Source organism: Halichoerus grypus, chromosome 1 (genome assembly GCF_964656455.1).
Source record: "Halichoerus grypus chromosome 1, mHalGry1.hap1.1, whole genome shotgun sequence".
In the NCBI taxonomy this organism is placed as follows: domain Eukaryota; kingdom Metazoa; phylum Chordata; class Mammalia; order Carnivora; family Phocidae; genus Halichoerus; species Halichoerus grypus.
Genome location: NC_135712.1, coordinates 195,082,637 through 195,096,420, shown reverse-complemented (window position 1 = coordinate 195,096,420; position 13,784 = coordinate 195,082,637). Strand labels below are relative to the sequence as shown.

The 13,784-nt window shown below is 50.8% G+C and overlaps 1 protein-coding gene across 13 annotated transcripts in view; it reads left to right on the top strand.

The window, feature by feature from the left end:
- Window positions 1-13,784, top strand: part of CACNA1D (calcium voltage-gated channel subunit alpha1 D) — a 301,070-nt gene that overhangs the window by 229,792 nt on the left and 57,494 nt on the right. For all 13 annotated transcript variants that reach the window (XM_036102523.2, XM_036102520.2, XM_036102521.2 and 10 more), the window contains 8 exons: window positions 2,374-2,433; window positions 5,066-5,172; window positions 6,762-6,849; window positions 7,473-7,580; window positions 7,668-7,720; window positions 9,113-9,259; window positions 10,747-10,948; window positions 12,946-13,104. In XM_036102523.2, coding sequence (XP_035958416.1) covers window positions 2,374-2,433; window positions 5,066-5,172; window positions 6,762-6,849; window positions 7,473-7,580; window positions 7,668-7,720; window positions 9,113-9,259; window positions 10,747-10,948; window positions 12,946-13,104 — 924 coding nt within the window. The remainder of the gene's footprint in view (window positions 1-2,373; window positions 2,434-5,065; window positions 5,173-6,761; window positions 6,850-7,472; window positions 7,581-7,667; window positions 7,721-9,112; window positions 9,260-10,746; window positions 10,949-12,945; window positions 13,105-13,784) is intronic.

Genomic DNA, 13,784 nt, shown 5'->3' with positions numbered 1-13,784 from the left:
TATCTTTTTATTTCCAGGGCTGTCGGTTTGCAGCCTAGCCACCCCAGTCTATCAGACTGATAAAACATGGGCACTCTGATATGCAGATTTTAAAAGAACTTCCCTCCTAGGGCACATGTTGGTGTTGATGCAAAGACGAAGGCCCTGCACCCGTCCGAATCTGCACTCACAGATCAGAGCTTGTGCTAGAGACGCTGAGATTGTCTCTATCAATGTTCAGATGGAACGGAGACATCGGTGTCCTTGAGCTCCATCATAGAAATGAAGCACAAGAGGAAGAAGCTGTTTGGAAAAAAATACCATTATTGACAGAGTAGGTCAGGAGCTAGTCTAGAACACAGACTGACAAGGAGTTAACTTACAGGGGGCCTCATGTTCTTATTTTTTATTGTAATTACTTCCCCGTGAGCTTATTTCCCGTGCCCTTTTTCCAAGAATGTTATTGTTCTTTTTAAACAGATGTACATATGTGTACATACATTGCTTGCAAAATACTATATAGTGTTTATTGTGGTAAGAATGCTTAACCTTGATAAATTAAGTGTATGAGTTAATACACTCTGCTCTCTTGATAAATTAAGTGTATGAGTTAGCATTCTTAACGGTAGGTAGCGTGTTGTAGAGCTGGTCTCCAGAAGTTACTCATCGTGCCTGACTGAAACTTTACCCCCGTTTGAACATCTCCCCATTTCTCCCTCCCCCAGCCCCCGGCAGCCTCCGTTCTCCTTTCTGTCTAAGGGTTTGGCCATTTTAGATGCCCCCATGTGAGTGGACTCATGCAGTGCTTTCGTTGTTGTTGTTTTAAGCTTTGCTGAGTTATTAGTGAAAGAGGGCTGAATAAGGAAAGAACAGCTTGAACCTAGGAGCTCCGACCTCCAGCACCAAGTTGGATTGCTGGTGTGTGGGCGACAGTGTCTGTCTTGGCTACGTGGGTGCTTTCTACGTGAACGGTCCTGCTGTGACCTAGGATGGAGCAAGGGGCAGGGGCTTGCTGTGTGCTTTCATTGCCTGTCTAGAAACATAAATATACAAAACGTGTCCAGCAAAATCTAGAAATCTCAAAACAGAAACGGTTGGGGCAATGAATACCCTCCGGAGAACTTCAGCTGAAGACAGTTGGCCTTTGCAGCAGGGGCCCTGCCCTTACTGTGGTGGAGCAATCAAGGACTCCCCTGGGCTGGATCCCAGACTTGAGTCACAGGACCCGGGGTTCTCGACTAGCATTCCACAGACCTCACTCCGCCCGACTCTTCCCTGGCATCCTCATCTGTTACCTGAAGGCAGTTGGTCTGGGGCGTCTCCATGGTCCCCTCGGCTCTGATCTCTTCAGTGCTTTCGAAGCCATAGGGCATGGCTGTGAAGAAGAGCAGCAGCCAAGAGGATGGCAGCCGAGATGGCAGCCAAGATGGCCTCTGCAAGTAGCAGAGTCTTGGCTACCATCTTTGTGGCAGAGGGTTCCCTGTGAGTAGCCTCAGTCGAGCAGTCAGACTCTTGCCACTGGTGCCCCCCCCCTGCCCTACCCACCTGCCCACCCCCATGGCTCTGAGAAGAAGCAGGGTGCCCAGAAGGGTTCCCTGAGCAGGACTCAGTTGGAGAGTAGATGGTATTTTCAGGAAATCTGATAAAGTAAGCTGGACTGATAATTCAAAGGCCAGGTCAATCTGTTCTTTGCTTGGGCCCAGCTGGGTAAAAACCAAACACAAACCCAGTGCCGGGAGAGAGCCGTGTTAGAAAAGAGCAGAGGCCAAGAGTTTTACTTTCCAAGTTACTTGTAAAGCAAAAGTACAAGTTTACTTGTAAAGTCAAACTCTTTCCTGAGGACTTACCAGCCCTGCACCTCAGTGAGGGAAGGGCATTGTGACTCTCGGATGACATGGGCTGGAATCGGAGGGGGCACGTGGAAGCTTCTGGCCCCCACTGGATGCCACTCACACCTTCATTTGCATTTCCCCACCAATCCGAAGCCCAGCTAGATGACGCCCTATCCCATTCAGCCAAAAAGGCAGTTAAAAATCCAACACAGTGTATAACACTCCAGTTTATCTGGTATCGCCAGTTTGTCAATGTTGTGCTCTGATGAGCAAAGGTTGCGTTAATAAAGCACTTGTAGGAATGAGCCTTTGTCCGTCCATGACGACAGACAGGGAAGAGAGTCTGCATGAGTGGTTGAAGGAGGTGAGCGTCCCCAGATGCTCTTCGTTGGTCACAAAGCCGGGCCGTAACCGGCGGGGGGCCACACCTGCCCCCAGAGCGGCGGGCCTGTCTCGGGAGGACAGGGGTCTGACTGCATGCGGGGGTTCTGCCCGTGGGCGTGCAGCTGTCAGAATTTGTCCGGATGCCTGTGTCTCATGTCCACCATGTTGTACCTTGCAGATACTGGGTTACTTTGACTATGCTTTCACAGCCATCTTTACTGTTGAAATCCTGTTAAAGGTAATGGCTTTTTCATTGATCCTCACCTACTCTAAAGCAGCTGTAGCAATAATAGTTGCAACTCTTTGTTTACCTTCCAGATGCTAGGTTATGCAGATTATGTCTTCACTGGCACTTTTACCTTTGAGATCGTTTTGAAGGTAACAGGTTCCGTGGCCGTGTGTCTAAGGGGCCTGGCTCCTGGGGGACACGTGGCAAAGAAGCGTGAAGTGCTTTTGACTATTTTTATTTTTTGTCTTCTGTGATCAAGCTACACTTTTTTTTTTTTTTAAACCAAAGGACTTTTTTTTTTTCCGTAACCATTCAACTTGTTTTTGCTGTTTCTTTTTAACCTTTCAATGCATGTAGGAGCTACTTTGGCTTCATCATAGTGACTGGAAATTATTTTGCTCCTTCTTAAATATATCCTCTGAAATTTGTCATCTGATAACAGATACATCACTTTGTGTGAACCTTCTTCCACCTTTCCTGACTTCAAAGTCAGAGGAGAAGCATTTATCCTATGAAGGGAATGTATCTCCTTTCATTTCTTTGAATTGTTTTCAGTGGCCTGAAATAGTAACACACTATTTTCTTGCAATGGGATTTGCAAGATAACCCGGGTCTTTTTGTGTTAAGATATTTTATATCTGTTTTAATGGATGGGCTTACATTTCTGCAAACAAAAGGAACGCCCTTTGGACGGGGCGCCCTAAATGTACCGCCCATGCATGAGCTCACACTTGCCATTGCTGCATGTGGTTTGTGGACTGAGTGTGATGGCCCCCAGGGCGAGCTCATTCCCTATGCACTCAGAAGTCTGGAGACCTGCAGCAGACAGCTGAGGAAACCGCCCCCCCTCCACTTGCTAAGTGTCATGGGTCATTGCCGTACCAGGATAGCGTGACCCGTGACAACTGTCAGAGCAATCGTCTCCTAGTGGGGAGACAGGCTGGGAGATTTTCACCACAATTGTCTTTAAACCAACCATTTTTAGTTTTTATGTGTGCATCTCAGGGGAAAAAAGTGTATTTTATGTTAGACTCCTGTGGAACTTGGGCTCTTTACAAAATCTTTTATAAAATAAAACCTCACTGAACTTCGCCAGGGAATGGGGTACTTAGAGTTACTTTCTTTTTTTGTTGTTGCTTAATGAAAACATCAGTGCAAAACCAACCAACCTCTACTTAAAACTTTGTTAAAAATCTAAAAATTCACATTCACTTTCCTACCTTTAAACCATCGACTGGCTGACAGTTCTCAATGAGAACCCTGCCAGGTTAGCGATTCTAGCAACGTCACCATGGTGAGGAGCACAGACACATAACGCACAGGGCTTGGGGGTAAAGGACACTCACCCCACCTCTACTTGATCCCGAGCTGCCCTTTTTTTGTAATTTGCCTTCTCCTCAAACTGAATGGGGGACACGCTCCACTTAGTCTGTTAGCCTGGTTCATCGAGGTTTTATTTTACTTCCCACATTTTTTAGTGGTTAAATGAATGTAGTTATTCTTGGACTTTGAGGCAAATGAGATACAGAATTATTTAGAAGAAATTAAAAACAACTACTGCTTTTAAATTTCTGGATATTTACCTCAGTGACTTAAATCTTCCAAGTTATTCTTCATTTTAAAGACGTGTTGGAGGGTGGAAAACAAGCTTAAAACCAGAAGGATTCAGCGAACACAGACTCGCCAAGAAGCATCTAGCATTGGAAGCGGCGGTTCCTGCTGGCCGTGGGAAGGCTGGGGAGGCTCTATGACGGTTTGGTTGAATTGGACGGAATTGCCATTTTTTTTTTTTTGGTCAAGAACGGCGGTGTGTTGGCGATTTCATATGGTTCGGTGTAACAGTTTCCCGACTCCGGCCCTCTGTCCTGGACTCGCCTGAGCCTTCACTTTTTTTTTTTTTTTTAAATTCACAGTGAACTTGATATACTTTGCTGTTTTTACTCTGGGAATTTCCTCACTAAAGTCCTTTTGCATTGCCGGTAGGCACCTCTCTGGAGCACCCATGGTGCGGGCTCTGGGTGCATGTGGCATGGGACTCCAGGGCAGGGAGACTGCCAGGGGAGAGGACTGAGCTGGCTTCCTGGCCACCCCTTGGACAGGCTGGAGTCACTGGACCTGGAGGCGCCGATTAAACTGGGTGTCTCTCTGAGGACCATCGGCAGCAGGCAGGGTGCTACCCGGTCTCTCTGAACAGAGCCTGGGAGCACTGGGCTCCAGCGCTTTCACTAGTCCCACTGGGAAGGCCCACTGGGGAGACAGAGGCTCTCCTGGGCTCCTGGGGACCAGAGCCAGCGTGTTGTGGGCAGCCGAGTTATCTGGGCAGCGATGATGTCCTGATGAGTAGGCCCATGTGGACCCTTCTGGGACAGGCTCTTTGGACCTGCCCACGCTGGATTCCTACACGCAGTTTGTCATCGCTGGTACGGAGTCTAGACTGGTCTCTTCTTCTAAAATGTATCTGAAATCAGCTGCCCCTTTTCCATTTTTGAACGAATATTCGGCTCAGCCCTGTTGGTATACATTTCTGGCTTCCTAATGCATGCTTGTTAGTAAAGTTATACTTTCCTCAAGGTTTTGTACAGAGCCCAGGTTTCTTCTGAGAGAAAAAATATCCGTAAATCACTCATGATTCTGTTTATAGATGGCGACTTTTGGAGCTTTCCTCCACAAAGGGGCTTTCTGCAGGAACTACTTCAATCTGCTGGATATGCTGGTTGTCGGGGTGTCCCTGGTATCATTTGGGATCCAGTAAGTATTCTGGGGTGGGTGTGGGCGTGTGGGCACAATACTGTTGGGCAGGATGGTTAATGTGAGGAATTTTAACATAATTCATAAAGGCTAGGCATCATTTTAACAATTACATTTAGTTATCTGGGAAACCTTGATTTGTGCACATGCCGGAAAGCATTGGGACAGTTCACACTTTCTCCTGTTTCTCCTCTCCATGCCCCTTGCCAGACTGGGCTTATTACTCCCTGTGATACTGACTCTCAACAGAGAAGTCTTGACTGGGAGAGAAGGAAGCCAGGTTCTAGTTCGGGTTCGTCCAGGATCTCAATCCTCATTCAGGGTTGGTGGCGGGGGTTGGGCTCCGGGGACCCTTTCAGCTTGGCTATTGAAGGCTACTTCCCTCCATCTCCAGGATATCTCAGTGCCATGACCTCTTCCTCCCGGCTTCTACAATTTTCAGCTAGGAGGCGGTGGAGGCCATAAGTTAGGGCCCTAGGGATGCCCCAGCGGCACGGTGCCTGCCGGCTCTACCTGGGGGTCCGGGGCAGAGGCTCCAGTGGGAGCATCCCGCAGTGGCCTTGCTTCCCAGCTGACTTACAAGCACGTGCGCTCAGGTGCTGGCCATCAGTACCCCATATGAGAACACGTGCTCACCTACGACCTCTGAGCTCAAGTTGCATGGACAGGCTGTCTCCCCCTCAGAAGACCAAGGACTCCTGCCTGAGACAGCCCTCTGTGTTAGTCCTTACCTGCCACCACTGCCCGGAGGGAGGGAGCCAGGAGTTACAGCTGGAGGGGACATTCTCAGAGCATCTTTGCAGCTCCCATAAATTCCCGGCTGCGCTGGCCCTCTCCCCCTGCAGCCCTTGCCATTCCCTCCCCGCCCCCCCCGCCCCCCCCCCGCCCCGCCCCGCCCCGCCCCGCCCAGCGTGTGTGCCGGCCCACCTGTGGGGCCGGTCAGCTGCATTCTCCTTCCTAGTGCTGCTCTCTCTGCCCGGAACCCCTTCCCCCTTAGGCTAGCTAACCTGCCCCTCCCCCCGGGACTCACCAGGCTGCCACCTCCCAGGCTCCCCTGGGATGTGCTCTCCTGGCAGCCTGTCGTCCTGCACCCCCTCCATTGTCCGTTCCCCCACACAGGTGGTGATTGCATCTCTCCCACCCAACAGCAAACTCCTCCGAGGCTGGAGAAGCCCCACTCAGAGCAGGTCTCCCCGCTTAGAAAGCAAACCCCACCCCAAACAAAATCGCAGCCTAAAAGCCAAGTACTACCTAGCGTTTACATCGAGTGAAAAGAACAAAGCGAATTCCTAACTCATGCCTCTGCTGCATTAACTGGATACCCAAGTCAGGGTCTCTGCGAGTGCCCGTGGGCCTGGCCCAGGAAGGGCTCTGGAGTGTGGACAGGACGGGGAAAGACCCGACGTGTCTGTGTGTGTGTGTGTGTGTGTGTGTGTGTGTGTGTGTGTGTGTGTGTCTTTCTCTCACGGCAGGAGGTGAGCTCAGCTCCACACAAGCAGTGGTCCTGCAGTGAAGACCGCCTGAAATAATTTCAGAGTATTTTATTTGACTGTAATACACTCTGCCTTCGTTCTGTGCTCTTTCCTTAGATCCAGTGCCATCTCCGTTGTGAAGATTCTGAGGGTCTTAAGGGTCCTGCGGCCGCTCAGGGCGATCAACAGAGCGAAAGGACTTAAGGTTTGGGTTTCTGCCCTCCGGTCCAGGCTACTTTGGTTGGGGGCCAGAGCTGGGCTGAGGCTTGATGGGTTTTACATTGTTATATGTTTGGAAAGGACATTTCTAACCAGCAACACTGCCTCTGGCAAGTGCTGAAAGCATTTTACAAATGATTTTCTTTATCTTTGTTAATTTATTTTTCTTAACGTGATTACTGTTTATCACTTTTAAAAATTACTAATAATATTTTCTTGGGTTTATTTTGGTCTTTAAATCTCTTCTCATACAGGTCATATAAAAGGTCTGAGGTTTTGCATTTTCCTGAGTCCGTTTATGGGGGGCCAGGGTCCGTGTGGGCCAGGCAGTGCTGCACCCCCTAGCGTTTCTTTGGACTAAGCTGCTTTGGAAGAGACCAGGGAGGGGCTGGTCCACAGGGTGCTTCTCCCGGGTGGCCATGATGCACCAGGAGTAGCTCCCCATAGATAACTACCTGGAAAACAAGTGCAAGGGAATGCAAATTTGGAAAATCATATAAAAATGCACATAAACATGAGAAAATCTTGGCCGGTGTTAGGTCACCCAGAGGCTGAAACCACAGAGGCAGGTAAACCTCCTCTGCCTTCCCCTGGCTCCTCTCTCCCCAGCACGTGGTCCAGTGTGTCTTTGTGGCCATCCGGACCATTGGCAACATCATGATCGTCACCACCCTTCTCCAGTTCATGTTCGCCTGCATCGGGGTCCAGTTGTTCAAGGTACGGGGAATGTGCCTTCTGGCATGAAGCCCAGCCGATCGCTTTGCAGGGAGCCTGCATTTGATGGCCTGTCTGTTTTCTGTGTAGGGAAAGTTCTATCGCTGTACAGATGAAGCCAAAAGTAACCCCGAAGAGTGCAGGTGAGAGTCCTGAACGCGAGAGCGGGGAATGAGGAAGAACAGATAGAAAAATTTCAAGGATCTGTTTGTGCTAACATTTTAGAAGTTTTCATCATGGACTGCAAGAAGCTTGTGTGCTCAGCTCATGGCTGGAGAGATAGAGGGAGATGATGGTGGTTTTATTTGAAGTGACATTCACATATCATAATAGTAATCATTTTAAACTGTGCAATTCAGTGGCATTTAGTACAATCACATTGTGGTACAAGCATGGCCTTGGTCTAGTTCCAAACCTTCGTCGCCCCCAAAAGAATGGATAGATGGCTTTTGATGTTTGCCATAGAGTAAATGGGGAGAGGGAGTGCACTAAAACCTAAAATAACAATTATGAACTGCCCCAGAGAGCCCTTCCCTCCAGCCACGTGGATAATTCTTCCCCACACCAGAACTCTGAAGCTCAACTCCCTGGCATTCAGGAGCTGGCTAGCCCCTTCCGACAGGTTCTCCAGGCTACCTTTCTCCCCTTGCTCCTGGCAGCCGCATTTTGGGCATATTTTTCTTCACAAGAACGGACAGGGGAGAGACAAGGTGGGAAACACCTGTGTCTCTTATCCCAAGCTGTCCAGAACATGAAGGCAGGCACAAAACCACTGCCCAGAGTTGGAAGACCGTGTGGTAGTCTGTGTTTCCCCATCCTTTGGGGATGGCACCACTGAGGTCGGGCTGCTTGCACTGCTCACGTGTATTTGGGCTTTCTCTCCACCAGAAGGTGCAGTCAGAGCGTGCTGGCTGCGCCGTGACTGGTTGTGCACCTCCAGGGTCGCCATCCGTGCAGGTTGGGGGGCGGGGTGCGCCCCCTGCTGTTGAGCGGCATGGCAGCAGGCGGAAGCCCCCTTCTCTTCTCTCACTAAGCCTCTGCTTCCCTGTGACATAAAGACATCGGCCCCTTTCCAGAAATGAAATTCAATGACAAATTCTGTGTACCAGAAATTACAGAATTATTTTAGAAAGAAAACTGGGAATATTGTTAGTACAGAACGAAGGATTTTGAGGACAACCAAAATGCAGTTAGGAGGATACCTGGGCTTGCTTCCCAGAGCTTCCGGAATTCCCCAGGCCAGAGCTTCTGATCCTTCAGTGTACGCTCTGAGCCCCTTATATGTGAGAGGTGTTGATCATTCGGTAGGTTTCATTTCTTATCAGGTGTATGCTGGCTGTCTGCCTAGTTGTTCTGGAGGATGCTCATTAAACTAGTAGGTACCTGATTATTGGGACCTTAGAGTAGATTAAATGCAGGGCAAGAGGAGAACAAACTCACATGGTGCTCAGCTGTGGGGCCTGGACGTGGGCTTGGGGCAGCTGTGACTGAGTGCATGTCAAGCCAGGACGACCCACACTTCCTTTCCTCTCTAGGGGGCTTTTCATCCTCTACAAGGATGGGGATGTTGATAACCCTGTGGTCCGTGAGAGGATCTGGCAAAATAGTGATTTCAACTTCGACAACGTCCTTTCTGCTATGATGGCGCTGTTCACGGTCTCCACGTTTGAGGGCTGGCCTGCGTAAGTATAGGGAACATCTTGAGAGTGTCCCAAGCCATCCATCCATCCATCCATCCATCCATTCATTCATTCCATCTTCATTCCTAGTTCAAACGTGTACCAGACATGGATGGCTGCCACCGTGCCATGTCTTTGACCCACTCACTCACTCATTCATAAGAGGTGCTTTTGGTACCTGCCTCATGCACCGTGCTGGGTTAAGCACTGTGGAAGAAATGCTTGTCTTGACATGTTCCTCCCTTTGAGGCCCAAACCGAGTCAGAGTCTCAGGCAGTTAGACCAGGCAGGAGGGTCTGTTGCATCAGAGATGTGCAGAGTAGGGTTCTGAAGAATGGCTAGGATTCTGATGAGTAAAGTTTAAAAAAAAAAAAAATCCAGGAAGAAGGGAAAAGGTAGACTACAAAAGGAACATCTCTTGTTCCTTTGTTACTCTGTGCTCTGATGCCCACGCCGGCTCCCGCCACCTGAACGTGCATGCGTGCACGGCTTCCGATGTCAAGTTGCCACGCCCAGAGGAACTGCAAAAGGTGGCCAGGCTGGTTCTCCGGGGACTGGCAGAACTCTCTGGATGCACAGGAGAGTCGGAGTTACTGACAGGAGATCCTGTGCAGTGTGAGGATAGTTGGGTGGGGCTTGTTCATTAGGGAATTGGTCTGGGGAGCAGAGAGGCAGGAACGAGCCCCTTCACTCTGGGGGAGGCACTGGCTGCAGTCTTGGGTTTTCAGCAGTGTGCTTTAGTTAACCGGGGGGCAGCCGAGGGGAAACCACTGGACTTGGGCCTTGGCGCTCGGAGCAACTGGGCTCGTCTCCTGGCTCTGCCCCCAAGGAGTGTGACTTTGGTCACTTAGATCCCTCTCTGAGCTTCCATGTGATGGGGATGACTGTAATGTCTGCTTTTCTAGATGGATGGGAAAGTGGCTAGCACAGTGCACCATGGGGTGGGTGCCTTGGCAGTGCTGAATCTACATCAATGTGGGGATAAATTTAACTTGGGGATGTTACAGTAATTCCCGCCCCCCCCGCCTCCTGTTGAGAGTTCTGCTTAGTGTATATTTAATTTCTGTGTATATTTCAGTTTGGGGAACCTCTCTTAGTTCTTTGGAAATCCCGGGTTGCTTGCTTATTCTCTTCGTTGGCATATGTACAGTTTTCAGTTCCACGAATGTCTTACACATGGTGTCCTTCCTCTCTCCCGCCAGGAGAAAGGAGCATTGTTGAATAGCCGTGAAATCTTTTGTTTTTCAGCCCTCAAAATATCAATCCCCAAATGCATCTCAGGTGTTCCCTCTTCAGGGTGCTGGACCAACTGGGCCTAATGCCAGCCAAGGAGGGCGCCTCAGAGACCTGTGTGCATCCAGGGGCCTTGGGTGGGCTCCCGGGGAGGGCTCTGACAGGCAGGGCCCACGGAGGCGGTCAGAAGAGGCACCATGGTTGGGCTGCTTGGGCTGAGCGGGGGACAGGACTCACCTGGTCCTTCTGTTCTCCAGGTTGCTGTATAAAGCCATCGACTCGAATGGAGAGAATGTGGGCCCCATCTACAACCACCGCGTGGAGATCTCCATCTTCTTCATCATCTACATCATCATCGTGGCTTTCTTCATGATGAACATCTTTGTGGGCTTCGTCATCGTCACATTTCAGGAGCAGGGAGAGAAAGAGTATAAGAACTGTGAGCTGGACAAAAATCAGGTTAAAGTCACACACTGTTTGGGCTTCTGTCCCTTGAGCAAGAGAGGAGTGGCTTGTCTTTTGCCAGCTTCCTCCACGCCCAGAGAAGGGCGTGCACCTGCTGGCTGTCCTGGGGCTCAGACCCTGTTCACAGCACCCTCTCGGCCAGTTTGAGTCCTTGCTGGGAAGAGTGAGCTTCCCAGATACAGACTAGACCTTGTCATTGTGATCCACCCCACCCTGCAGATGAGAAGTCAAAGAACATTTAGGGCACCTTCTGCGGGTGTGACCGGCTAGTGATGGCTCAGAATCTTGGCGGGGGGATGTGGCCAGGGGCCAGAAAGTACCTGCTGCCCCTCCCACAGTCCTTACGGGGGATCGTGTCTGATGATCTCCTCAACCTCAGCACTATTGACGTTTTAGGCTAGATAATTCTTTGTTGTGCTTTTGTAGGATGTTCAGTAGAATCCCTTGCCCTATACCCCCTCGATTCCAGTAGCAACCCACCGCCCTGGGTTTTGACAACCAAAAGACCTCTCTGGACATTGCCTAATGTCCCCTGCTTGAAAAACCATTGACTTAGGAAGAAGTAACCTATCCTACTGCAGGGAAAGTTACTAATGTTAAACCTGGGTCCAAGATTGCACTGGTGTCACTCTCTCATAATCTACTGCCTTGTTCGAACCAATCTTATAGCAGCAGGGGCCTTTGACTCTGATTGCATGAGGATGTGAGGGGGTCAGGAGAACTGCTCCTCTCTGGGCTTGCTCCCTTCTCTCTAGATTGAGGGCACCCAGGAGTTGTTGTTAGAGGCCCCTTCCTGTCCTAACAGATGGCGAGATGGAGAATCTGTTCTGGGAGTACCCCTGGGCCCTGGCTTGGTAGCACCCCTGTTTGATGATGACATAAGGAGTGGGGATCATCTGCCAGTCTGGGCTTCCTGAGGGGAAGTGGCTGTGGTGAGGCGGTCTGTCTTGGGCTGCAGCTGTGCCCACCGGGGCGGTGAGGGCAGGACCAGCTGGGCTTGTAGGAAGATGTTGCTCTGAGTTGTCAGGGCACCCCTTCAGATCCCATCAGTGTCAGCGGGAAGCCTGGCGCAGGTCTTCATCGCCCCCCACTCCCCCCACCTCCCAGCCCCCGGAAGAAGACTATCAGGGCAAGGCCCAGGCTGGCCAGGGAGCAGAGCCTGAGCTACCGTTGTGTCATCTCTTGAGGTCCAGAACAGGTTCGAATTGGTGTGTGTGTGGGGGGGGAGTCCCTGGACTCAGTGTGTGAGGTCACAGCAGGGCCAGATCTTGATCAGAGGGAGACTGTCTGAAGTCAGAAGCCAGGGTCAAAGCAGGAGACTGGGAGTCGGTCTGGGTCTAGGAGCAAGTGGTACCGTGGGCTGAGCCGAAGGGGCTGGAGGCTTCCGCTGGCCTGCAAAGGGTGGACCAGCCTCAGCCCCAGAGTGGGAAGGACAGTGCTCTGGCCATCATGACTACCACAAGCTCCTGAGTCTCAGAAGGTCCCAGGGAGACACACAGCTAGTTCACCATTAGACACGTGTGGTTAATACCATCTGGCTCCCAAGAGGTGTCTCGTGTGGATCGAGTCTCAGGGAGTGAAACCAGGCCCTTGGGCTCTGGAGCCTTTCTGTGTCTCTCATTCCCTGGCTTCCTTTCCTCGAGGTGGCCCCAGGCAGAACTGCAGGCATAACGCCCCGGCATAGAGGAAAGGCAGGTCCTCAGGCAAGGCACTTCCCAGTCTGGACCTCTGTTTTAATAAGGAAAATGGAAGCACACTGGGTGCTCCGCTTACCGCCCCCCGCCCCCGGGTTGGTGTGAGGATCCGATGAACTGGCGGAGCTAGGGGCCTGTGGCTGGTGATGCAGTGTGGTGCCCATGGGGGTTGCTGTAGCGGCTTCCCCTGATCCACGGTCTCTCGCGGTGGGTGTGCCCCTTCAGAGCAGACGAGACCGGTGTCCTCCTCCCATGGGTGTGCTCAGGACCCCTCCTTGCTCTTTTCTGCCGTTGCAGCGTCAGTGTGTTGAATACGCCTTGAAAGCACGTCCCTTGCGGAGATACATCCCCAAAAACCCCTACCAGTACAAGTTCTGGTACGTGGTGAACTCCTCGCCTTTCGAATACATGATGTTTGTCCTCATCATGCTCAACACACTCTGCTTGGCCATGCAGGTAAAAATGGAGACAGCCGTGGGGATCACGTCTGGGCCTTCTGCACAGCCCCCTGCCCCAAATTCTGAGGGCGGAGTGCCGCTCCCTCACAAGAGAATGAGTTTGATTTTCTGATGAGTCTGGGCTATAGTTTGGCCAGAGTCCCGTTCTGGCTAACAGTTCGCACGGTAGGCGTTTAAGGTGGCTCTTTCGTTTTAAGGGACTGCCTGCACAGCGTGACCATAGGTAACATTTCCATGGGGCCTGAGCCTGGCATTCAATTCTACAAACACTTAACTGGGGGCACCTGAGGCCAGGGAGCAGTTAAGGACTAAAGCTTGGTCTGTGTGGAGTGGGGCAGACAGGCGTTGCAATCCTGCCTTTACTCCTTACCAGCTGGGCAAGGCAATTTAAATCCCCTGAGCCTTGCTTTCTTCACTGGCAAAATGGGAAATCTATCATACCTATGTCAGAGTTAAAGTTTGCACTGGATAATTCACATCAGGCCCTTGGTGCTGGGCCCATCACAGAGTAAACACCCAATGTTGAAAAACAAAACATAAGTCACATTCCTGTCTTCAAGGAGCTCTTAGAATGGTTAGGATGGTGGTGGAGAATCTTCCAGGTCATGGAGGAGAGTTTAGCCTGCAAAAGAGCTACTTCTTGATACCCTGGGGGCAAGGCATTGACTTCCTTCAGTT